This window comes from Balaenoptera borealis, assembly GCF_965194805.1.
Source record: "Balaenoptera borealis genome assembly, chromosome: 21".
Lineage (NCBI taxonomy): Eukaryota > Metazoa > Chordata > Mammalia > Artiodactyla > Balaenopteridae > Balaenoptera > Balaenoptera borealis.
This window is the reverse complement of record NC_138880.1, coordinates 16488165-16515191: the sequence shown is the minus strand read 5'-3', so window position 1 is coordinate 16515191 and position 27027 is coordinate 16488165. Positions and strand designations below refer to the sequence as shown.

The 27027-nt window shown below is 35.3% G+C and overlaps 1 protein-coding gene across 5 annotated transcripts in view; it reads left to right on the top strand.

Annotated features, from left to right (window-relative positions):
* DLC1 (DLC1 Rho GTPase activating protein) overlaps positions 1–27027 on the top strand; it is a 404379-nt gene that overhangs the window by 84759 nt on the left and 292593 nt on the right. For all 5 annotated transcript variants that reach the window (XM_082374914.1, XM_082374907.1, XM_082374916.1 and 2 more), the window contains 2 exons: positions 12877–13026; positions 20110–20250. In XM_082374914.1, coding sequence (XP_082231040.1) covers positions 12877–13026; positions 20110–20250 — 291 coding nt within the window. The remainder of the gene's footprint in view (positions 1–12876; positions 13027–20109; positions 20251–27027) is intronic.

Genomic DNA, 27027 nt, shown 5'->3' with positions numbered 1-27027 from the left:
GATTTGTTGAGAGGTTTTATCATGAAAGGGTGTTGAATTTTGTCAGATGCCTTTTCTGCATCTATTGAAATGATGATATGATTTTTATCTTTCATTCTGTTAATGTAGTGTATCACATTTATTGATTTGCATAGGTTAAACTATCCTTGCATCACAGGGATAAATCCCACTTAATCATGGTATAGAACCCTTTTAATGTGCACTTGAATTCAGTTTACTAATATTTGGTTGAGAATTTTTGCATCTATGTTCATTAGAGACATTGGCCTGCAATTCTCTTTCCTTGGAGTGTCCTTTTTTGATGTTGGTATCAACCAAATGCTGGCCTTGTAAGATGTCTTTGGAAGCGTTTGTTCCTCTTCAGTCTTTGGAAGTACTTGAGAAGGATTGGTTTTAATTCTTTTTCAAATATTTCGTAGAATTCACCAGTGGAACGATCTTGTCTGGGCTTTTATTTGTTGGGAGAATTTTGATTACTGATGCAATCGCCTTGCTCCTTGGTCTGTTCATATTTTCTATTACTTCATGATTTTGTCTTGGTAAGTTGTATGTTTATAGGAATTTACCATTTTTTCTAAGCTATCTAATTTGTTAATATAGAATTGTCCATGGTAGTCTCTTATAACCCTTTGTATTTGTAATTTTATTAATTCGAGTCCTGTAGCTAAAGGTTTGTCACTTTTGTTTATGTTTTCAAAAAAACAACTCTTACTTTTGTTGAACTTTTCTATTGTCTTTCTGGTATCTATTTCATTTATTTCTGCTCTAATATTTATTATTTCTTTCCTTCTGCTAACTTTGGGCTTAATTTGTTCTTTTTATTTTTCCTTGAGATATAAGTTTAGATTGTTTTCTGTGGTCTTTCTTTTTTTCTTCATGTAGGCATTTATTGCTGTAATCTTCCCTCTTGGAATTACTCTTGCTGCATTCCATAAGTTTTAGTATGTTGTGTTTCCATTTTCATCTGTCTCAAAACTTTTTTTTTATTTACCCTTTGCCCCCTCCCAGCTACACCCCATTTTCCAGTATGAGTATCCTTCCAGATCTTTTTTTGCACATCTATATGTATGCATATAGAAATACAGAATTTTACTCTGGGGTGTATGTGTGTGTGTGTGTGTGTGTGTGTGTGTGTGTGTGTGTGCATGTGCGTGTTCATTCAGTACATAAAGGGTTTTATGCTATAAGGTGTTGTTCTTTACCTTTCTTTCTCCACTTAACAAACCCTCTTGGAGCACTTGCCCTATAAATAGCAGGGCCCTAAGTTGATTTGTATAGGCTGTGCCCTACACAAGGACACCAGACTAAAGCACTTAGTGGGGGCTGATGGGTAATCTGAGTTTTATTCATTAAGCCATGAACCTTGGCAGGGGCTGCATCCCTCCCAAGGGAAACAGTTTTCTAACTCAAATTGAAGTGGTGGATAAGTTATTGTGGTTATGTCAGTGCATGTGAATCTACTTTATATTTGTAGCTACTGGGTAGTGATCTAAGGGATTATGGTACCATTACATTAAACAGTTTTCTGTTGATGGCCACATAGGATATTTCCAGTTCTTAGACCACTAGGAAAAAATTCTTTAATGAATAGTATTGGGCATACTAATTTTTTGCATGTATGCAAGTAATTCTGTAGGCTAGATATCTAAAATTAGATTGCCAGGTTGAAGGATACTCCTACTTTAATTTTAATAGATACTGCTAAACTGCCCTCCAAATAAGGCAGAAATTTACATTTCTGAAGACATGGTCAAGATATTTTTTTCTTTTTTGACAATCTGATAGATGAAAAACAGTAATTCTCATTCTTTACTTAATTTGCATTGTTATGATTACCAGTGAAGTTTAGGGTTTTAAATCATTATAATTTTTCTGTGAATAGCCTTTTTGTATGCTTTGACCATTTTTACTAGCTTGCCTTTTTATAACTTCTTAGTTCTTCATTATATATGATCCAAATATTTTTGCTCAGTTTGTCAGTTGTATTTTAACTTTTATCAGTCTTTTCATTTGTAGGTTATTAGACATTGTCATGTCTCATAGAATATTTTGATTGTTCTGTTTTATTTTGTTTTGTTTTTAAGATATTTATGATTAATACTCCTTTCCTCTTGCAAGAGAATTTTAAAATCAATTTATCGTATGTAAGCATTTGTGAATGAAATATGTTTTTTTAAGTAGGGGTGGATAAATAAAGTAAAATTGACAAAATAATGACAACCTTTAAGCTGATAGGTACACAGGGTTTATTATATTATCTTTCTCTATTTTTGTATATGTTTAAAGATATTCATATTAAAAAAGGTTTTTTGTCTGCTTCCTTTGGGATTTTTTCCTTATCTTTATTTTTGCTCTTTAATAATCAGCTTTCCAAGTTCCATTAAAAATCCCATGGGAGTTTTGGGTTAGACTACTATGGGTTTATAAATTAATTGCAGGACAACATTTCATTCATTCATTCATTCATTCAATAAACCCTTATTACATGGCAATATGCAACCACTGCTCTAGATTCTTGGGTTACATCAGTGAACAACAGGCAACGATTGCTACATTCTAGTGGGGAAACAGACAATATACACAACAAATTAGCTGTGAAGCATATTAGAAAGAATTTTCCTATCCAGAACAATCATATAGCTCCGCATTTTTTCAGTATTCTTTTAGGTCTTTTGGTGACATTTTTGGTTTTCTCCATAAAAGATCTTGATTATTTCTCATTCAATTACTCCTAGATAAGTATAGAAGTAACTATAAGTATAGTCTTTGTTGTTACTATGATTTTTTTTTCTATTCCATTTTTTAAATGGTTAAAGACAGTGCACAAGAATGCTCCTGTGTTTTTCTTTGTTGAGCCAAATCCTTTTGTTGTTGTTGTTCTAATAGATTATCAGATTATTCTGTGAGATTTTCAAGGCACAATTTCTGTTCATTTGTAATATAATCACTGTTTTGTTGTTGCTGCTATTGTTTTTGCTGTATCAGCCAGAACCTCAAGTACAGTGTTGAATAGAATATGTGATAACAAGCATTCTTACTTTTTCTTAATATTGTAGGAGTGTTTCTAATGTTTCACCATTATCCTTAATACTTACTCTATTGTCTGATACTCCGAATCAAGTTAAGAATGTTGCCTTCCAAATACTTGCTACCTGAGAGAGTTATTATTGTTGTTGTTCTATTTATCAAATCACTAACAAGTGGTCTGAAATAGGTTTTCAGTGTTATAAGTGCCTTTTTGACATTTTTTGTTGTATGTTTACTATTAATCTGCTACCAAAGGGAATTAATGGATTTCTTATTGTGGAATTACTCTGGGGGAGAATCTAATTTTTATTGTCCTAATTTTTGTCTGAAGCCATGAAATGGCTTTCTCTGTAATATATTTCCATGTTCCTCAACCCACACTATGCTTTGAATACATCTGTGGAACTTTTAAAAAACACGCTAGCTTGGTCCTGTGCTACACCAACTGAATCTGAATTTGGTGGGTGGAGCCTTAGCATGTGGAAGTTTTCAAAGCTACACAAGAGTACTTATAATCAGCTACTATTGAGGACTGTTGTTCTCCCGTGTGTGGTCAGAGGTTCTCAAAGTGTGGCTCCCAGCAGCAGCAACGACAGCAGCATTACCTGGGAACTTGCTAAAAATGTAATGCTCCATCTCCATCACAGACCTACTAAGTCAGCAGCTCTCTGTGTTTAACAAGTTCTTCAGATGATTTTGATGTGCACTAATATTTGAGAACCACTGGTAGAGTTTGTTGTTGACAGAAAGACAAAGAGAAGGAAAAGGAGGAGGGAAGGGAGAGAGGGAGGGAGGGAGAGAAGGAAGGAAGGAAGGAAAGGGAGAGAGAAAGAAAAAGAAAGGAGGGACAGAGGGAGAAAGGGAAGGAAGGGGGAAGAAAGGAACAAATCATTAATAGGATGATTTATCTTCTAAATGTATAGATTGATAACAATAAGAAGATACCGCTCATGTGTGACTAAGTCTATTTTTTAATCTATGTGTATTCAGCCCAGATCTCTCAATGCATGTGAATTTGTTTGGGAAATATAACCTTTGGGGTCACCTGTAGAGTTGAAGAAAGTGCCTTATAGGACTAAAAGTGTTAGTGGCTACCTGTTTAACAGGAAGCAAAGCTGAGTTGAATCAAGAGACTCAGATTTTCCAGTTCTGCCATTAACTAAGTCTTAATTTGCCAAGGTTATTATCACATTGGAAAAAAATGAGAGGATTGGGGTAGATAAATAGTTCCCATACTTCTTCAGTGTGAGGACTCTTCATTAATGTCAAAAAAGCCACAAACACACATCACATAATTAGTAGTTAGAAAATATTCAGTGGCAAAAAATTTACTCTGACTTGGCTCACTCATAGAAGATTTAGTACCAAACATTAACAATTTAAGTAAATTCGTAATCCTAAAAATATCACAAGAGCAGCCTTATGCATTTTTCACATTTAATTTTGCTACTAAAAAAAAACAAAGTGGCAAGTCTTAGATTTACTTGGGATTATTATAACATTGAATAAGATACTGAGAAAAAAAGTTTACATTCTTTGAAGTTGTATAACGAAACGTAAGAGGCAGTTAATGTTCATTCATTCAAGGAAACAACCTTGTGAAAGACTTCTGCATTGGAATTTGAAACCAAGGAGTTTCCTCTGATATACCCAGGCAAGGGAGAGGCGTGTTAAGCAGAAGGAACATTATTACGTGAGTCAAAAATAGAGTTGCCAGATAAAATACAGGATTCCCAGTTACATTTGAATTTCAAATAAACAACAAAACATCTCTAGTATAAGTATATCCCATGCAATATTATCCCATGGAATATTTGGGACACATACTCAAAAATATATTTTGCATTTATCTGAAATTCAAATATAATTTTTGTTTGCTAAATCTTGTAATCCTAGTTGCAAATGAGAGAGAACATGGCATATTTGAGAAACCAAAAGTTCTGTACTTCTAGTATAGTGTTTCCTAAAATGTAGTGTGGTTTATGTGAGATTACATCAGATAGTATAAGGATTTTTTATTCTGATAATTTTGGCATTTGATACACATTAGAAAAATATAAGATTTTCACTGGTATTTTATACAGCACTTATATATTAAAAATTCATTTTTCAATTGAGATATAATTGACATATAACATATTAGTTTCAGGTGTACACAGTAATGATTCGCTATTTGTATATATTGCAAAATGATCACCACATTGACTCCAGTTAACATTCAGCACTACAGATAGTTACGGTTTTTTTGTGATGAGAACTTTTAAGATCTATTCTCTTAGCAACTTTCAAATACACAATACAGTATTATTAACGATAGTCACCATGTTGTACATTATATCCCATGACTTATTTATTTTATAACTGAAAGTTTGTACCTTTTGACCCCCTTCACACATTTTTCCCACCACCCTCCAACCAACCTGACTCTGGCAAGCACCAATCTGTCCTCTGTATCTATGAGTTCAACTTTTTTTTTTTTGTTTTTTAGATTCCACGTTTCAGTGAGATCATATAGTATTTTTCTTTCTCTCTCTGATTTAGTTCACTTAGCATCATACCATCAAGGTCCATTCATGTTGTCACAAATGGCAAGATTTCATTCTTTTTTATGCCTGAATAATATTCTGTTGTTCATTTTCTTTATTTTCTTTATTCATTCATCCATTATTGGATGCTTAGCTTGCTTCCATGTCTTGGTTGTTGTAAATAATGCTGCAGTGAATATGGGGATACATTTATCTTTTTCAGCTAGTGTTTTTGTTTTCTTCAGATAAATACCTAGAACTGGGATGGCTGGATCATATGGTAGTTCAATTTCTTTATTTTTTGAGGAACCTACATACTCTTTTCCATAGTGGCTGCAACCAATTGACATACCCACCAACAGTGTACAAGGGTTTCCTTTTCTCCACATCCTCACCAACACTTGTTATTTCTTGTCTTTTTTGTAATAGCCATTCTGACAGGTGTGAAGAGGTATCTGATTGCTGTTTTGATTTGCATTTCTCTGATAATTAGTGATATGGAGCATCTTTTCATGTACCTGTTGGCCATCTGTACGTCTTATTTGGAAAAATGTCTAATCAGATCCTAAAAATGCATTTTTGACTGTAAAAATTGTCTAATTAAAGAAAAACATTAAGAAATATATAGTTGTCCTCAGAATGATTGAATTTGAGGAACACTGGGCAGGATCAAGGAGAATGATGAGAGGTAAAACTAGAAAAGTAGACAGAAGCCAGGTCAATACAGGACTCTTTTTCTAAATGAAGTCATGTATTTTTATGGAAAAGGAATAAATTTTTACTTATGCCTTTCTTTGTTATCCACACCTAAGGAAAGACCATCACATTCCTGAAAATAGCTTATGGAATTTTAATGTTAAATAGATGTTTTTCATATGTTTTCAAACCAGAAAAAGTCCTGTCTCCTTTAATACATGAGCCTAAGCAAAGAACTACTGAGAAATGCTAAAGGAAGGAAGGAAGGAAGGAAAGAAGGGAAGGAGTGAGGGAGGGAGGGAAGGAGGAAGGGAGGGAGGGAGGAAAAAAGAAATGAAAAGAAAAAAAACTGCAGGGATTTGCAGATATCATGTAGGCATGATGACACAAGAGAAATAACCAACCCAGAAAGGCTGACTTTGTGTCTATAAATGTATTAAGTCTGCATCCAAGGTAGATTGACATCCAAGGTCACTTAATATATTAGTACTTAGAGTGAAGACTGGTTTCAGAATGCTTACCAAATTACTTAGGTAGAAATTATATCCCAGCCAAAAGTGGGACTTTAAAGCCAGTGGAGGAAGTCATCCTCAGATTCCACTGGGACAGAAAGGAACTGCTGCCCACATAGCTCTCTCCCGGTTCACACCTGCCACTTCTAAGTGCTCCTTAGGACCAGCTGCATAAATGTCCTTCTAAATCGTTCAGGAGACTTAGGCAATTTACAAAGTCCCAGCTAAGAAATGCTCCATTTGAAGCCTCATTGGAGTTTAAAAACTGAACAAAGGAGAGACCAATTTTCTTCACCATGCCTTTTAAATGAAAGGAGATAAATAGGGAGTGAACATAAACACTTAATGTAAAGCCACAATTTACCTATCAGTTAAAAGATTCCTTGTAGCAACTTTAAGTGAGGATAATATTTATCTCTCTCCACCATCTAATATTAAAAAGATATTGCATATGTTATTATTCATTAAAGAGAATATACAAAGATTTTTGTGTTTGAACAGACTGTATCTGGCAAGTGGAAGATAGTAGCTGGGTTTTTTTTTTTAATTACCTTTATTACCAGTCTACATCAATTTCATCTTAAAATGCACCCAAATAAAAATTAAGGCTGACTTATTTAACTTGCCTAGAAATTCTGACATAAAATAATTACATTATTTTTAGCTTCTGTGGGTCACCTAAGATGAAAATCTTCACTGCTTCTAAAGAAACAAAGATTTAATAACTTTCTGGTTCTTTAAGCAGGATATTATATTAAGAAAGGAAAGTCTAGAATGAGGAATTTATTGTCAAATGAAATTTATAACACTAATATGAGATTTCATACTAGTCCAGCTGGCTGTAGATCAAATAATTTCAGAATGAAATTGAGCCAAGCTTTTTGCTAAAAGGTCCCTTTCTTTTACGGGTGAGCAAGGAGCATTAGCAGCCCAGAATAGCAGTAAGATGTGTATGGAATCAAAGACAGTGTACGGACCAGAACCTTGGATTAGGAATCAGGAAGTCTTAGTTCTATTCCTGGCCTAGCCTTTAATTTATTATGCCTGTCTATGTGATGCCACAACTCATTGACAAGCAGAACATTCAGGCAGTGCTGTATTTGCTGAGCCAAATATCTACTATTTGGAAGCATCCGGGTATTTCACCGGAATTTTTGGTTTTCTTCCAAATGCTTGGCATAAGAAAAACAGAGCCTGTGCGTCTCTGAGGGAGGCACCCTTTTCTCTGGACCTCATGTTTGCCCCGTCGGTGAAATGTCCAGTAATGTACAGTTCCTCCCCACTCCCTCTGTGTGCTGTGTTCTGTGTTGTTCAATAAAGAGCATCTGGAGAAAGAGGAGGGTCAGAATTATATTCTTCAGATGGAAGGAAAGAAGGAGCATAGAGGCTCGGGTTCAGAGGATTTCAGTTTATGTCCCTGTAGAGAATAGCCCCCTAAAAACTCTGTTTATCTCCCCCAGATACCATTGTGATCAAAGTGACTTCACTGCCCAGGACTAAGTAGCTCTTGGAAGTAAAGAAGGAGATCTTTCGGATTGCCCAATGAACACCATGTGGCTTGGCCATTTTAGGTTTTGACAACAAATCAAATTGAAAAGAAGTTTCTTGCGTAATTTGCCTAAGTATCCACTGACTTGTGTTTGATAAAGATACAACTGGAGATTTCTTCCACAGTAGCTACATATATTATCTATACCATGACATCAGCTGGTTATAGTCTCAAGACAACAGGATGTTTTTGTTCTTAGCAGGACACAGACACATACTGGGAAAAAGAGACATATATCATATCGTTGACTCAAGGTCAGCTCACAGCCAATGAAATACTTTTCCTCATTAAAAAAGCAGATTGTGGCTATCCCATTAAGAATAGCCTGTTCATATTCTAAACAGGCACTTAATTCTTAGGCTGCATTAAAGAGGGTATACAGAACATGGGGAAATACTTGCCTTCTCTGTCTTCATGGTCAGAGAACATGTAGAGTAATATATTTAATCCTGGTACCAACCATTAACTGGGTCATTGACAGAATTATATCCAGAGAAGAGTAAACAGAACTAATAAGGATTTGAAAACATGTCATATAAGAAGTAAAGGAACTGAGGATGATTTACCTAGAAAAGGAAGAAAATGGGCACAACATAGTTTTTCAAATATTTGAAAGGCTGTTTCATGGAATAGGCACTACTTATGCTGTCTGGTTCTGGAGGGAGAAACTGGGAAGTTAGAGGAAGGCAAAATTTGTCTCCATAACATTTCTAAAAATTATAACTGTACAAAATATGAAATTGGTTGCTTCCTATGAAATAATGTATAGCACGTAGTAGATGGTCAATAAACATATCTTGAACGACTGTTAAATAAAAGTGTAAAGAATTGGACCAGATGCTTCAAAGGTGTCTTGCAATAAATTGTGGTCATTGGTGTTCTTCCAAAACATAGTTTCTGTATGCTGGAAAGAATGGAAACCAGGGTGTATTAGTCGTGTGGCATTGCTGGACATAAAATATGGTGAGGTTCCAAAAATGTTTGGTTATCAATATGTGGTGAGAACTCTAAAAGTTTAAAAAAGCACAGTAAATCACTCATTTGCTTACATCCTGCCCATAGCCCCGCAGCACACAAAGAATAAAATTGACCTCTTTATAGTGACCTTCATGACAGAATATAATTTGACTCCTATTTATATTCAACCTCATTTTGTCCTAGCACCTACTCACTCCCTCACTCACTTTCCCTCTCCTGGCTTCCCTAACCTTTTTTCAAATCCTCTTATTCACCAAACTCATTCTTACCTCAGTGTCCTCGTATCACTCTTCACCCTGCGTGGGACACTGCTTTCCCAGTTCTACTACTCCTCACTCCCTCCCTCCCTCCCTTCTTTCCTTCCTTCCCTTTCTCTTTCTCTCTCTCTCTCTCCCTTTCTCTCTCTCCATCTCTATCTCCATCTTTCTCTCCCCTACCTCATTTTTTTCACCCCATCATGGTTTACTCCCACTTCTTCTCTGACCACCCTCTACAAGGTGGGACACTCCCCCTGCAGTTACTGTTTACCTCGTTACCCTATTTATTTTCTTCTTACACTTGTTCCTATAGGAAACGATCTTATTTATGAATTTGTTAACTTTAGTTATCTGTCTTCTCATGTTGACTATAATACTCAGGACAGCAGAGATTTTCTATCTCTTGTTCAGTGATGAACATTTTGTCTCTTTCATAGTACTTGGCCCAGAATAGCTGTGACTGCAGGAAAGAAGGAAAGAAAGATGGGAGGGGAGAGAATTTCACATCTTGGCTTTGATGTAAGGGGGTTAAGTTACTGAAATACCTAGAACTAAGGCAGCTTCGCTTATTAAGAAGTTCCTCTTCCTGGCCTATAGTGACAGCATGAAATGGAAGCTCCACTGTAGGGTTCAACCTCGCCAGAATCTGCAAATGCACAGCTCTGTTTTCAGGCATGAGCTATTCGCTGGAGTTTAGCCATGGACATATGAAAGGTTAGAACTTTGCGAAATATTCATACTTGGGCTTTAACAACAAGGACAAAAACTTTATCCAAAGCATCTGATTTGTAGCCAACTCAATTTTGTGACGTTTAACTAATGTGTAACATACTATATGAGTCTGTGTACTTGACACTTCAGGCTGAACATTGTAATAGATGGTGAATAAGGAAGCATCCATGAAGAAAAGGGAAAATCAAAAGGCTTATTTCTCTAAAGAAATATCTTAGACCCAGGCTGTTTTGTTTTATTCTTTTGGCAGATAATTTAAAATAATTTGATGCTCAGCCAATGGATTTGAAAAAGTTTTTAAAGCACAAACTCAGCATCTAGTTAATTCAAAGACAAATAGTTTCTGAGGCTACTACTGATAGGTCTAGGATAGCTGCAGGGTATACTGTTTTTTCCAACATTAACTTAATAGCTGGAAAAACATCAAGATATATTTTCTAAGGCTTTGGGAAGTGTTATTTCACTTGCTCCTGTTGATTTCATTATTATTATTATTCCTGAAAATGTATTGTGTATGCAGTGTAGAACTTGACTCTGTGTCTGCCAGGTAGAAAAACTTCATCTTTGTGCTTGAGGATGGTATTACTGGGGAATGAAAGACAATCACACAAAAACATACGTGGATATGTATAGAGATGCAAAGAACATTATCTTGCCAAACACAACTTTGGTTTAAAAGAGAAGGAAATTATATAAGCAAACACATTGGGGGAGTAATTAAGGGGACTTTGAGTCTTCTATTCAGGCAGATTCTTCCATTTACTGGATTATTTAGAAGAGAATTAAACTGAGTAATCTCTAATATTTCTGGGACTCTATTTTAAGGTATAAGCAGGGTTTTACTATAAATAACGTTCTTTTAAATATAACAAAGTTCTGTAGCATTGAGGAATATGATGTATAGTAAGGTTCAGGTCTGTTTGCAAATATCCTGGCCCTTCTTAAGCACAATAAAACTTTATGATGACAAAAGTTCTGTAATTCTCTGTCAGAGCCTCATTAAATGTTTTAGACAGCAGGGATGATAGAAGGAAATTGAAGAAATAATCATAGCATAGTACCCTAAAGGAATTAACATAACTCAAAAAAATTCTTAATTTATTCTCAAAATTAATGACTTTGTGGAAACAGGACTAGGTCTTTCAATTTGACATTAATCTTTAAACCAAGCACAAGTTCAGCTTACCCAAATAACTTGTCCATGTTAGCTGAATTAATGATTTTTTGACCAACTTAATCTAATTAACCAATTATTTGACATGTGAAAGATAATTATTATTATTATTAACAGTCTGCTATTAATATTAACAGATAATTATTATTAATATTAGCTAATCTAATTTCATCTATAGCATGAGATGAATCCATGAAATTACCCGAGTCCTCGTTCTTTGGGGTCCCCCCTAATGGTGACTAGGGAATTCAGGGTGATTAAAAGTAAAAGGCCCAAAACAAAAGATCTGATTCAGACAGTCACCTCATTCATACCACTACTAATCCCATCACCTCAGCAAAGCCTCCAAATTACTCCCTTGTGCCGGCACCCCTCAGGCTTCCATCATGGTACAGTTTCCCTTTGAGGTCACCACTGATGGTCCTTTTAAAGCTGATTTCACCCAGGTAAATATCTCAGACAGATGAGAAGATGGCAAGGGCAACATGAGTCACAAATGATGACTTGCCTCAAAAGGGCTGGTCCTGAGTCTGTGACATCCCTCAATAGATTATGCTTCTAAGGAAACTTACAGCGCTTTCCATGTTTTGTTTTGTTTTGTTTTTTTTACCCAGTACTCTGCCCAGCCCTGATATCTTGCACATTACAGAAAGTCTGAAAGTTTTCTAATACTAACTGACTTGATTTGAACACCCAAGAATAGTGAACAGTCATGCCCAAGTAACTCTATATGGTCAGTAAGAAGCTTTAGTTATTTTTATAAACAAAACTATTTCCATAAATATGTCTATATTATAGAGAGCTCAGAATAAGTAACCATTATTCATACGATTGTGGAGGCTTTTTTCAAAAGTGTGTGAAAGAAAAGAAGCTTGAAAATAAATATTGGCAATGACATAGCTTGAAGCAGCAGTAAGTAAATGGCCCCATGCAAAAAAACAAAACAAAACTGAACAATCCTGCCTTGTTTGTTTCTTTTCCTATGTTTTACTATACTCAGAAATATTCATCCAAAAATATTATCTTGTATGCATCCTTAAATATCTAACCCACAAACAATTATTAGTATGTTATAATTGATTTGTACTCTGACAAAAGAAGAGTAAACATACAACTTTTCTCAAGAATAATTAATCGGAAATTGTAAGTAAGTATCAGTACTGATATGATGTTATACTTCCTTTTCATTGTGCCTTGCTCTAGAAAATATATATTTAATATGCATGTAAAATGCTTTCTTGGCAGGTGGTCAGTATCTTTCCAATGAAGAGCACATTGATGGTACAGAATAGAACTTCCCTTCCCCCTTAAGTAGAAGACTGCCTATTATTCAGTGTCCTTTTTGTCACATTGAAGAACAGAGAACTTTTTATTTTTTACAAGAAATCGCCTTTCAGATTCAGTAACAACATGTTCTGTTCCTCAGGAAATAAGAGAAGATCGAGATAGGGTGCGGCTAGACTCGATGTTGTTGCTGATCATGAAACTGGACCAGCTTGATCAGGACATTGAGAACGCTCTCAGCACCAGCTCCTCTCCGTCCAGCACACCAACCAACCTTCGGCGGCAAGTCCCTGTGAGCTTCCCACTTCCCACTTCTTTGCGTATGAACGTGATGTCTCTACTTCGTATAGTCCCTCTTGCAAATGAAACATCTTGGATGGCCCCACTACCCACATGTGACCCTGATAGTGTTCCATAAATGTCACTCAAATCATTCTAGACTTCATGCAGAGTCCATAAGAGAAGTGTGTGACTCAAAAGAAAATGGTTATTATTAGACAGGAAAGAGGGTCATTTTGGGAAATTATTTTGCTTCCTAGTGATCAGATTCTCTTCATTGTCATTGTTTCCCTAATTGTTGGTCTTCCTTGATATGCTGTAAACGCCATTAGCAGTGCTCTGTTTATCTTGTTTAGTGTCTTATTTCCAGTGTCCCACAAATTTACATTGCATATAGAAGATGGTTAATAAATATTTGCTGGACAGATGGATGAATGGTTGGATGGATGAATGGTTGGTTGGATGAATGTGTGGGTCGATGAATGGGTGTATAGATGGGTGGGTGGGTAGGTGGATGGATGGATGGAGGGATGGATGGCTGGATGCTGGTTGAACTAACCAAGCATATTACAAAAAAGAATTTAGATGAAATCAGCTTGAGAACACTCTAAAATTCACTTAGTGAAACACAATGAATAAGACAGAGTGAAAATTTTATTCTACTGTGCATTAATTTCAAATAAGATAGACACTCCTATCAGATTCTAACACTCAAAATAAAATTTAGAAGACATAGATTCCAAAATGTCTATACACTTTACATATTTAATATTAGCTTCAATTAAATGGCTTAGTTTTTGCAGATCTAGCAAATGTGATGGTAGAATTTACTTATAATTAAGCCATGCATTCCTTTTCAATTAATCTATCACTTTTGATATTCAGTAATCAACACATTAAGTCAAGAAATTTTGTAATTACCTAAGATCAAAGGGGTGGAAAATGTTATATATACGTATATATAAGCACCTTTCAAAATAGAACTATTCTGTATCAAATTCTTTAATTTGTATAGTTCTATTATTGATTCCGAAGTTATTCAAGACTCATTCTGACTGTGGTGCAGAATATTTCAAAGTCAATAAGCAAGTTAAAATAATAGCTAACCTTAGTATATACGAAGTATTAATACTATTCTAAATGCGTTATGTATGTTAACACAATCATTCCTTACAACATTGTTCAGATGAGTAAAAAGAATAGAGACAGTAATTGTATGTGCCAGAGCTGGCACAGAAGCCCAGCCAGTCTTGATTCAGAGCCATGTCACTCAACCACTATCCCATACTGCCTTTCCTAGCTGGCTATAATGGAAATCTGATAGCTTGAGCAAAAAATATTTTTGATTAAAAAATGAATAAATATGAAATTAAATGCTTTGACCTAGAAAGCTGGTAGGAATGACATTTTTCTTTTAATGATTTTTCTTCATCCTTCAGGATTCATCTCAAATGTTTCCTTTACAGTGAAGTCTTCCCTAAATCTCCTTCTGTCTTCCCAGACAGAATTGCTTACTCCATCCCTGGTGCCGCCGTAGCGTCTTGCACATACTTTAGTAGGACAGGCACCCAGATGGAGGAAACGCAGTGAAAGTGATCTCCTGAGGCCAAAAAGAAGGGATGTTTTCTCGTTTACATATGAAGGGTGTAGAAGCTTCAAACTCATTTTCATCAACACTTTAAAGCCCAGTTTTTCAATAGGAGATGCTTCTCAGTACTTTTGCCATTAATGTAGGTGTGGAATACATTTTCTCTTTAAAGTTTTCTGGTGTGAATTGCTGATCTCTCCCTATCTCTTTAATTGCTCCCCTTTTCCCTCTATATTGACCTTTCCTCAATCCCATGTATCTAGGGAAAAAAGCACAGTCCAGATTTCTGCTAAATACAACTCCATGTTGTTGTCTCCATCTCAGAGAGCAAAATAGCCCTTACCTGCTAGATATGGTTCTTTGTTGAGTGGTAAAGACAATGCAAAACAAGAGCTAAGGTGGGTGATGATTAGGATTTGTCTGCATCTACATCTCTGCCTCCATTTAAAGTGTAAACTGGATTTTATATTGCATGCACTATCTCATGGACCATCACCACCCTTGCTGAACAATGGTTAATTCTGTAAATAAATATGTATTTCTGAGTTTTTAGTTCAACAGATACTTGAAATAGGCCAAATAATACAGTAGAAACATAAACTTTGGAGTCTGTAGGCCTGAGTTCACATGCCAGCTGTACAACTGAATATCTGAGAACATAAGAAAAGTATTTAATTTCTCAACTTCAGGTTCATGTAAAAAAAGGAGACATTGTTTCCTACTTAATGGCTTGTTGGGAGGAGTAAATGAAAGAACACGTGTGAGATGCATTGCAAAGATCTGGCACAGAGTACATATTTAGTATTTGTTAATACCATTGCCTTCTCTCAGTATTTGTTAATACCATTGCCTTCTCTCATGTACTCACTCACACCAGACACTGGGTTAAAGGTAAATAAGACATAGCCTGCATCCCTAGAAACTTCTTTTTGTCTCTGTGTTTTTCTAGGTCGTCCCTTTTTCTTTATTTCTGTTCCTTGGTATTTAAAGCTAATTTTAACATTCTCTCGTCATCAAAATTTTTTCCACATGCGATTTCCATTCCTTTTGATAACTGTACCATGGAATAAGTGGATTATAACAAATAATTATGACCTTGATTGTCCACCAAGGAGTACTGTCCCAGATTCAGAGGAGAAACCCCCTCTGCCACACCCTCATACTCCACTGTGAATGTACAGTTTAGCAAGGAGGGCAAGACATGCAATGAAACAGTGACCTCAGTTTGAGATTATTTGTAAGAAAAGGCTGGAGTGAGTTGTACATATAATAAAGGGGGTAAAGAATAATATGGGCTGGAGTCTTTAAGAATGGCTTCAAAGAGAAAAAAATACTAAAATAAGGGTAGATGTAAAAATGTATAGAAGGCTGCCTTGATAGAGCCTGACAAGTGAGGGTCAGGCAGATCTGAGCTTTAACGTCAGCCCTGCCACAGAACATGAATTTGGTCAAGTTACTTGCCTTAAGCTTTGGCTTCATCATCCATCAGGTGGTGATAATAATATCTTCCACATAGAGTTTGTGAACATGGAAGCAGAGAATGGCTGTACAGTATTGTCTTTAAATGGTAAAAATTTTTTTTTAATATTTATTATTTCACCTCAGAATTATTGTATTGTTAGAAGGATGCAAGGTTACCCTGTTATTTGCCTAATCAGATCATAAATAAGAAGGCAAAATTCGTGCAAAAGATTCCTGATAAACATAAATGTAAAATATAAATGGCTTGTAAACTACCTGCTACTTATGATTATGCATTTGATGTTTATAAATAACCTGCTATTTATGACTATCCAGTTGATGTTGATTTAATTTGAAATCTTAATGAATCATTTTTCTCTTAGGTTAAAATGTCTTTTCTGTGCAAAAAAGAAGAATAGATGACCCTTAATCTGAAAGCACTCAGGGCATGAGAAATTTGGTTATATGTTTTACACACACACACACACACACACACACACACACACACACACACACACACTTAAAGAATTTAGTATTATGTTTCATATTTATTATTGTTATGTATGTCTTTTGTACCCTTTCTGTTTTATCTTTGTTTTCCACTTTTTTCTTTTCTTTTTTTTTGTAGCTTTATTGAGATAGAATTGACATACAACATTGTATAAGTTTAAGGTGTACAATGTGATGATTTGATACAGTTTTTTTATGCAAAATAATTACCACAGTAAGGTTAGTTAACACGTCCATAAACTGGTATAATTATAATTGTGTGTGTGTGTGTATGTGTGTGGAGAGAACATTTAATATCTACTCCCTTAGCAACTTTCAAATATATTATACAGTGTTGTTAACTGTAGTCACCAAAATGAAGATTAGATCCTCAGAACTTATGCCTCTTATAACTGGAAGCTTGTACCCTCTGACCAGCATGTCCCCATTTTCCCCACCTTCCAGCCCATAGCAACCACCACTTCATTCTGTTTCTATTTTGGCTTTTTTTTTAGATTCCACATATAAGTGAGATCATACAGTATTTGTGTTTCTCTGTCTGGCTCATTTCACTTAGCATAATGCTCTCCAGGTCCTTCCATGTTGTCACAAAAGGCAGAATTTCCTTCTTTTCTATGGCTAAATAATATTCCATTGTATATATATACCACATTTTCTTTATCCATTCATCCATCAATAGACACTTCAGTTACTTCTGTGTCTTGGCTATTGTGAATATAATGCAGCCATGAATATAGGGGTGCAGATGTCTCTTTAAGACAGTGATTTCATTTCCTTTGGATGTATATGCAGATGTGGACTTGCTGGATTATATGGTAGTTCTATTTTTAATTTTTTGAGGAACCTCCGTACTGTTTTCCATAGTGACTGTACTCATTTACATTCCCACCAACAATGCACTAGGATTCCCTTTTATGATAGCTGTCTGACAGGTGTGAGGTGATATCTCATTGTAGTTTTAATTTGCATTTCCCTGATAATTAGTGATCTTGAGCACCTTTTCATGTACCTGTTGGCCATTTGTGTGTCTTTCGAAAAAATGTCTACACAGGTATTTTGCTCAGTTTTTAATCAGATTATTTGTTTTTTGCTATTGAGTTGAATGAGTTCCTTATATATTTTGGATATTAACCCCTTATGTAAGGTTTGCAAACATTTTCTCATAGTTCTATAGGCTGCATCCTTCATTCTGTTGATTGTTTCCTTTGCTGTGCAGACGCCATGTAGTTTGATATAGTCCCATTTGTTTATTTTTGCTTTTATTACTTGTGCTTTTGGTGTCATACCCAAAAAATTGTTGCCAAGACCAATGTCAAGAAGCTTTTGCTCTATGCTTTCTTCTAGGAGTTTTACAGTTTCAGATCTTACATTTACGTCTTTAATTCATTTCAAGTTAAGGTTTGTGAGTGGTGTAAGATAAGGGTCCAATTTCATTAATTTGCATGTGACTATCCAATTTTCCCAACACCATTTATTGAAAGGACTATTTTTTCCCTATTGAGTATTCTTGGCCCCCTTGTCAAATGTTAGTTGACTGTATATTCATGCTTTTATTTCTGTGCTCTCTGTTCTATTCCATTGGTCTGTGTGTCTGTTTTTATGCCAGTACCATACTGTTGTGATTACTACAGTACTATAATTTGAAATAAGGGAATGCGATGGCTCCAGCTTTGTTATCATTTCTCAGATTGCTTTGGCTGTCCAGGGTCTTTTGTGGTTCCATACAAATTTTAGGATTGTTTTTTCCTATTTCTATGAAAAATGCCATTGACATTCTGACAGGGGTTGCACTAAATCTATAGATCACTTTGGGTAGCATGGACATTTTTCACAATTTTAATTTTTCCAATTCAGGAACATGAGATATCTTTCCATTTATTTGTGTCTTCTTCAATTTCTTTCATCAGTGTCCTGTAGTTTCTAGTGTACAGATCTTGTGCCTCCTTGGTTACATGTTAATATTTGCCAGTTTGGTTATTCTTTCATAAAACAATATTTATGAGCATATTCTAGGTGTCAGGCACTATTCTAAGCCTGGGGAATGTATCAGTGAACAAGACAGGTGAAGCCCCTGCTCTTGTGATGCATAGATTCCAATAAAGGGAGGCAAAAAAGATTTGAAATAGAAATGAATGAAAGGTGGATAGATGGTCAGATAGAGAGATAAATACATACCTACATACATAGGTAGAGATGATGGATGGATATTGTTGATACGTGGTAGATAAACAAGGTAATAAGATTGTAAAATAGAAAATGATACACTGTGGTGGTTGAAGAGAGGAAACTATTTTAGCTTGAACTGTCAAAGGATGCTTCTCTGAGGTAGTGATATTCAAACTGAGAGCTGAGTGACAAGAAAGGGACAGCAAAGGGAAATACTTGGACAAGGGACAAGAAAGGGCATAGTCCCTGCCATAAACACCACCTTGGTGTACTAGGAGGACTGACAAACAGCAAGTATGGCAGAGCATAGAGAAACAAGAGAATGATAGAGTCTAAGACCAGAGAGTCGGGGTGCAGGGTAGATGATATTTAACAATATGGGCCATGGTGAAGTTGAGATGTCAAAAGAGTGGACGTAAAGATTATCAAATAATTTTCTCACGTTAAAATTATAGAGTGATGTGTGCCTTCACTCCCTCCCCTTTGCATTCTCCTCACCCTTGCCTTTCCTCTGTGTTCTCACATATAACACAAAGATATCATTTGGTAAATTAAATGCACAGCCTTTGGAGGGATTACCGTGTAATTGCACTCATTCAACAGACATGTCTTATCCACATACTGTGCACTAGTTGCTCAGAAGGCATATGATGTTAATAATAACAATATTTACAGTAATGCCCAGCATTTAATGAAAATGATTATGTGCCTGTTACATGCACTTTGCATATATCTTGCTTAATCTTCATAAACCTGTATGAGTGCATGCTATCATTATACTCATTTTCAAATGAGGGAATTGAATCACGCATGACAAAGTGTAATTCCTGCCCTCAAATAGCTTATAGTTCATTAGATAGACATACACTTGAGCTAAATGATTCCAGGCTATTATGGTAGGTGTCACCATGGAGATCTGATGGGAACATAGAAGAGAGTGAGGTGAGAAGAGCTGAGAACTGTCTTTTCATTTGACACTCATAACCCTGTTGCAAGAGAAATGTAGAGTGAGTTACTCAAAGTCACACAACGAGCAAGGGTTGTCTATGGACTTCTTCCTCCTGACTTATTGCAGTGTCCCGGCTAGCTGCCCCTACTGCCCTTTCCAATGCACAATCAGCTGTTAAATTGTCAAAGTAGTTTACTGTCTCTTTTTCAGTATTTGCATTCTAAAATCAGACCCTCTGAAGAGTACAATTGTTAATACAAAATAATGCATGGTTATGGGTGACGTGTCACTGTCGGTTGTCATAACTCTGTGGTGTATCCATGTGTCTTGGGAGAAGGAGGAGGTGGAAAGGTGTTGGAGGTGGGAGAAAGGCATGTAGAGAGTGTGGACATGCCCTTCATATCAATGCATTTTTTTCATAGGATCTGGAATCAGGATCTGAGAGTGGAGCAGATAACACTTCGGTAAATCAGACACAAATAAATCTGTCTTCTAACACCGAGTCCACTGACCTACCATCTTCCACCCCAGTGGCCAGTTCTGGAACCAAACCCAAGTCTATGGTAAGTTGTTAATTATAGCAGTTTCCACATGAAGTGTTGATTATTTTCAGGTAAGAGTTGATATCTCATCCATTCAGTTTAGAAGAAATACTCTTGGATTCTTAGTTGCAGTGACTTGATAGTACTTAATTAAGTACAGCCCAACATATGCTGTTTTTTTGTTTTATAAATGCTTACACAAGTACTTTACTAACATAGGTCATTGTTCCAGAATTATGCAAAATATGGTATTAAATTTTATTACTGGATACTCAGAACTTGAAAGAACCAAGAATGCAAAATGTAAAGATGATTCTCCCTATATTATTATTCTGACTAAATGGCTTACCAATGGGAAAATTAATGGATGGATGGATGGATGGATGGATAGGTAGATAGATAGATTAAAAAGTAGAGATATATAAGATCATACACATGATAAGTTTTATGTGGGTATTAAATGACATAGCACATGTCAAGTGCTTAGTGAAATGCTTGGCACAGAAAAAATACTGAAAAAATGTAAGCTACTATTGTTATTATTATGATGCTTCATAGACTTTACAATGCTACCAAAACAAATGAAAAGGAGAATTACTACATGTAATAGTATAGCACAGTGAATTGTGAATAGAAGTTATTTTCCTTTAAGTAAAAAGTTGAACTGCAACAGGAAAGCAGTATTTGACTCTAAAGGTAACATTTATGGAGGAAGTAATTACTACTTCAAATATCTAAAGTCACAGCAGCTCCAAAATAACCTTTCCTAGTTTAGTGAAATCATAGTGTTGTATTATTTTTTAAATGCCCATGTTAGCTTAACACAGAGAAACAAGTTTGGATTGCTTTTCTGCCTGCCTTTAAAATAAAAGGCAAATCTGAAATAAAACTAAAAAGAGAATACTTGAATTTAAAACATAGTACGTATGTTCAACTGCAAGAATATCTAGAGTATTTTTGATGGAATAAATATTTATTGAACACCTACGATGTGCCATGTGTTATACAAGATAAAAAAGACTTGGAGAGCAATAAAAATATATTCCCTGTCTTTAAATATCTCACAGTCTAGCAAGGGAGGGAGGCATGTAAACAATGAAATGCAATGACATGCTGTGTGGTAGTGCTGTATATACAGGAAATAGGAGGAAGCAATGACATACTTACCCAATGCTATTTTGCGGTACACTGAAAAAATAGGGTCAAAAATAATGTGTGCCAATGGGCAGACTGCAGTGACGTGGTGCTCTTCTTTTCCACAATCGCTAGAGAAGGTTGAAATGCAAAATTCAAATATGAAACTCAACAATCTCATTTTACCACGTTCTTATTAAGGAAAAGATAAAAGCCTCTTAAGAGTTTTAGCTTGAAGGTTTGGGAACCATTGGAGCATTGGCTTTTTGAACACTGGGGACAGGTGTGGGGCTGACATATAAGAAGTAAGTAGAGGGACTTCCCTGGTGGAGCATTGATTAAGAATCCGCCTGCCAATGCAGGGGACACGGGTTCGAGCCCTGGTCCGGGAAGATCCCACATGCCACAGAGCAACTAAGCCCGTGTGCCACAACTACTGAGCCTGTGCTCTAGATCCCGCGAGCCACAACTACTGAGCCCACGTGCCACAGTTACTGAACCCCGCGCACTTAGAGCCCGTGCTTCGCAACAAGAGAAGCCACTGCAATGAGAAGCCTGAGCACTGCAATGAAGAGTAGCCCCTGCTCGCCACAACTAGAGAAAGCCTGCACACAACAACAAAGACCCAATGCAAACAAAAATAAAATAAATAAACAAATGTATTAAAAAAAAAGTAAGTAGAAAGGAAGGTGAATTCCCTTTTTTAAAGGTACATATGCTTAAATTAGCTTTTTAAAGCACCTTCTATTGTCCCTAAGAGTGTTCTTTTCACTCTAACATTTATTCTGTGTTCATCTTTTACTTTAGAATAAATACTGTTGGTATCCACTGTTTCTCCCTTGAAACGTACATATTTTAGAGTGTAGTCACTTTGTAATTTGTAACCATTGCTACAACTCTGTGTGCAGTTCCTTAGTCTTTTTTCAATGCTCCCGTGCTTATAAATGTGGTCAATATATTTCCATTGAGCAATGTACATATTTTTATGGTAACCATCTTCAGTAAAGTTTTAGAATGAGAAACATAAAACCATCAGTTTTCCTAGGACTTTAATCCCTTAGAGTACTTTATAATGGGTCCTTTTTCAAATTGTTCATGTTTTGCTGTATCAGTTAACCAAACTATTCACCCCACAGGCAAAATTAAGAAATAATTAAAATCAATTGTTGAACAGAAACATATTTTTTCATGCACTGCAAATCAAATATTAACTGAAAAGTTGCCAACTTGGAATAAAATCAGAAGTGAAGATGTATCCAGCTGTTCAGGTGTGACCTGGGCACATGATCACAACTTTGTAGTGATGCCACAAATCACTAGTCAGTGAGTGATGAGAATCATTATGCAATTGACTTGGCCTTGAAACACAATATTCCACTTCAAGACACCCAAAACCTATTTAACACATCTTGATCAATACTGCAGGTGGAGTTAGACAACTGGAAATGCAACTCTGTTCAGCTACTGAACTATAATTTAGTCAAATTCTCTAACTGGCCATGAGAAGTACCCAGAGGGGAAGAAAACACTCTGCTATCAAAGGCAACTGACTTTTAGGAAATTTCTCAAAGAAAATGACCAATTAAAAAAGTAGCTTGGGAGACTGGGATTGACATATATACACTATTGATACTATGTATAAAATAGATAACTAATGAGAACCTACTGTACAGCACAGGGAACTCTACTCAGTGCTCTGTGGTGACCTAAGTGGGAATGAAATCCAAAAAAGGGGATATGTGTATACGTATAGCTGATTCACTTTGCTGTACAGTAGAAACTAACACAACATTGTAAAACAACTGTACTCCAATAAAAATTTAAAAAAAAAGTTAGCTTGAAAAACAGGCTTTTGTGTTGGCGGAAGGGCTGCTTTAATGTGAGCATGTGTGTGTTTTATTTTTTGCTGGTTTTGGTGTTATTATTATTTTCAGTATTCCCTTTTTACTAAAGTTAGAAAGTAAGTCTTGAGCCATGGATCAATTTTATGTTTTTAGTTTTTCCTGGGTTAAAATATTAGAATGAAGAATTTTACCTATTTTATGAGATATTAAACAGACACTTTTCCCCTCAATTTGGAGCTTAGGGAATAATGGCAGCCTGGCTACTTCGTGAAAAGAAAGAAAACTCTAGTATCCTACAGAGCTGTTCTTTTCACTATGAACTAAACTTTCAATTTTAATATTAAGTAGAAACATTAAATTCAAAGAACACCTGCTTCTAACATCCACCTAAAATGAACCAACCTCTGCTCCATAGTGTCACATTTTTACAGAATGCTTTACTTTCATCTCAGAATTATTTAATGTTACATTTGATTTGCTGCTATGAATCTATTTATAATGGTGACTGACTACCACAAATATTTGGCTTTCCTTTTGTGTGTAAGGTTTTTGGATTTCTAAGTGCCAATTTTTCAATAAGATTTCTACTTTTATATTTATTATTAGAAGGGGACCAATGAGTAATCTTCAGATTTTTCATAAATACTGTGTATATATCATGCTGAAAATGGAGCATTAAAGTAGATTTCTGAAATGTATTTGACACAAAAAAATTTAAAAGTTAAAAGGTAGGAGATCAACTACCAAAAAACACATTAGTAAAAACAAGGTCTGGTGCTGAATGCCAAAAATCTCATCAATTTCTTTCTTAAATTCTTGGTTTTGTTCCTTTGAGGCAGTCTCATAATGCCTTTCACACTACACACTTCTGCGAACAACGCATGTGTAGTCATAATCATTTTTTATACAGTGCTTTCATTCACTGCAGAACAATATTCTGACATCCCTCTAACCAGGGTATTCAGTTGCTTGAGTTGTTCCTGCATTAATTAATATAGGGTTGTTACATGAAAGATTTTAAAGCTGGGCACTAAAACCCCACAAGTTTTCTTGTGGTTGTTGTTTTTCTTGAAGATACTGATTAGTGTAGGTGGTCATTAAATTAGTATTAATCATATATTTGTGAAGAAAGAGACCAAGACTGAGATAAGAAAAACAACATATTTTATTTGTAAAATAAGTACTGGAGGAACAGAGAGGGTGTTCTGCTGTGTATACTAACATCAGCTTCATAGAGGAGACAACCCCACTAGTTGCCATGTGATAGAATTCTAACGACCGGAATGAGAACCTCAGTCATTTGGGCATTTGGGAACCCCAGGTAGATAGTTTTGAGTGTATCCTAAACTATCTAAAGGAATGTTGGAAGATACCAGCATTCATATCAGAATGTATTGAATGTTGGAATTACAAAATAACCCTCCTTTGAAGATGTTAAAAATAGCAGAAATTATTAACCTTCATTATTGTAATTGCTACAAGGTGAAAAAAGACAAATATATCTTATTCCAGCTCAAGGTGGCAACAATAGGTCTAATTCCACAGACCGAATACACCCCTAATCTTTTCATCATTACCACCAAAATATTGATGAGATAAATGAGGGTGGAGACAGCAGCTCATGGAGGGGGTGGGAGCTGAGGGCAGGCTGAATGCCAGAGACTGCCGACTCCTCCCAAGAATGGTTCAGAGTAAATCCTGCCTAAATGCTGCTGGAGTGTGACCGAAATAAAGCTTCAGGAGTATGTCCTGACTGCAAGTTCATGATCGTTTCTAGATGACTTTAAAAAAGAAAGTACTCCAATGCCACAGTCAACCTGATATTTTAGCCTCTTTTACCAACAATTTCAAAAATTGCATGGTCAGTGTAACCTATTGTTGAAGAAAAAAAAAATCTCTCAATGTGACTCTGAAACACAACTGTTTATGCTATAGTCAACTTAGTGAGACACTTACATACAGTCTATTATCTTTCTCCCCTCTGGCATAATAGAAGCAAACAATAATTTTTGGGTCTGACATTCACTTGTTAATAGTATTGTCCTCCCTAAAAAGCATAAATGTTTTGAAGTGGAGGTAAAAAGGAGGGTGATGACATTGTGTATGAATTTTGACATTACGTTATTTTTAATGAATGCTGTTAACGTTTAAGTCATTTAAAAACAGGATCTTATTTTTTTCCTTTTTTCACCCAATGAGATATGGTCTAATCTGTTATGAAACTATAAAATGTTTTTGGCATTAGTCCCAATTATACAGCATATTAAGGAAGTTAAGGCTGATCCAAGAAAGAAGAGAAAAACCATCAGAGGTTCCTCATAATTACTTTCAATGTAAACCAAGTTTTATATCTAAATGCAATCACATATCTCATACATGTGATCATTAAGCTAAAGTCATTATGCTTGTGACATATTAAATGGTAGGCACTAAAATTGAAAAATAGCATGTAGATTCAGGAGTCCAAATCACATCACTGTCAAGTATCATTTAAAACGCAATTCATATGCAGAATTTTAGTAGGTCCCTATTTTGTTTTACCAGGATATTATTCTATATTTTTGCTTAAGTGATTATCAGATTTTTTTTAACAAAGCTAGTGATTTTCTCTAATGCTGCTCACTATTTAACACAAAATAAAGGGATAAAACATTGTCTTTTTTACAAGTGGGAACTGCAAATACTCCTTTTTACTGAACTCTTGGGGGAAAAGTATTAGGTAACATATAAAATTGACTAGAATTTAAAGAGTATTTCATAATGTCACATATGATAAGTAAAGAAAATAGCATAGTAAAAGGAAAAATGACACACATAGAATTCTTAAAGTTTAGTCTGAAACATCAAAAAATTTGAATTAGTACAATTTACCACTTTGCAAACAAAAATGTAATGGTCTTAGAAAAATGTCTTTGATTGTAATGCTTCTGAATGTGGCAATTTAATTTTGACATAGCCAAGCAATAACATTAAAGTATGTGGATTTTTAAAGAAGTATTTATTCACTAAGATCCTCATTGTTTATGAGAAAGAAAAATAAGCCAAATCTTACAGCTTTTTTAAGGAAAAGTGAGCCACCAGAGAGCTGGGGAAAAAATGTTTTTAAAAAGGAAATCATTCTGTGATTATTATAATGAGATATTTCTTAGAATTCTGATTCTAAAGTGTAGAGGATTCCATTCACATATTCTGAATTTTGAAATAATAAATATGTAATTCATTAACCTTGGGCTTTGAAAAAGAGAAACATTTTTCATAACCATTTGCTTTTCTATTTAAAATTATTCAAAATTCTCTCATTTCTTGTGTTTGAAGATACTGACATCTGTTTCCAATCTATTTACATGTTAATTCATGATAGTCTTGTTTGGGATGGATTATTTGATCTCCACAATAACCTCCTCACTTAAGACTTTTCACTCAGAATCTAGGAGTTTCATTGTGCCAAGAATAAGTACAACTTGCATCCAGATATACTGATCCTTAATACTAAAGTCTGAGCACATGGTGTTTAAGTAATTTTTTGAGTTGGATAAATTGTTTTTCTATTTTGTTTATTTAATTTATAATAACCTGGCTAATTAGACATCTGGAGCAGAACTCCTACAACCAAAAGAATGATGGGGAAAATGGAACATAAAAATGAGAGGACAGTAAGAATTGAATAGATTCCATTAGGGCAAGAAACAGTAAAAAAAAAAAAAAAAAAAAAAAAATCTCTGCAACCTAAGATTTGGTCATATGAATAGTACTTTTGTATGTTATCATCATTACAATGAGGAAAATTTAGTTTTTCCATGTGCTGATGTTACTTCTCAAA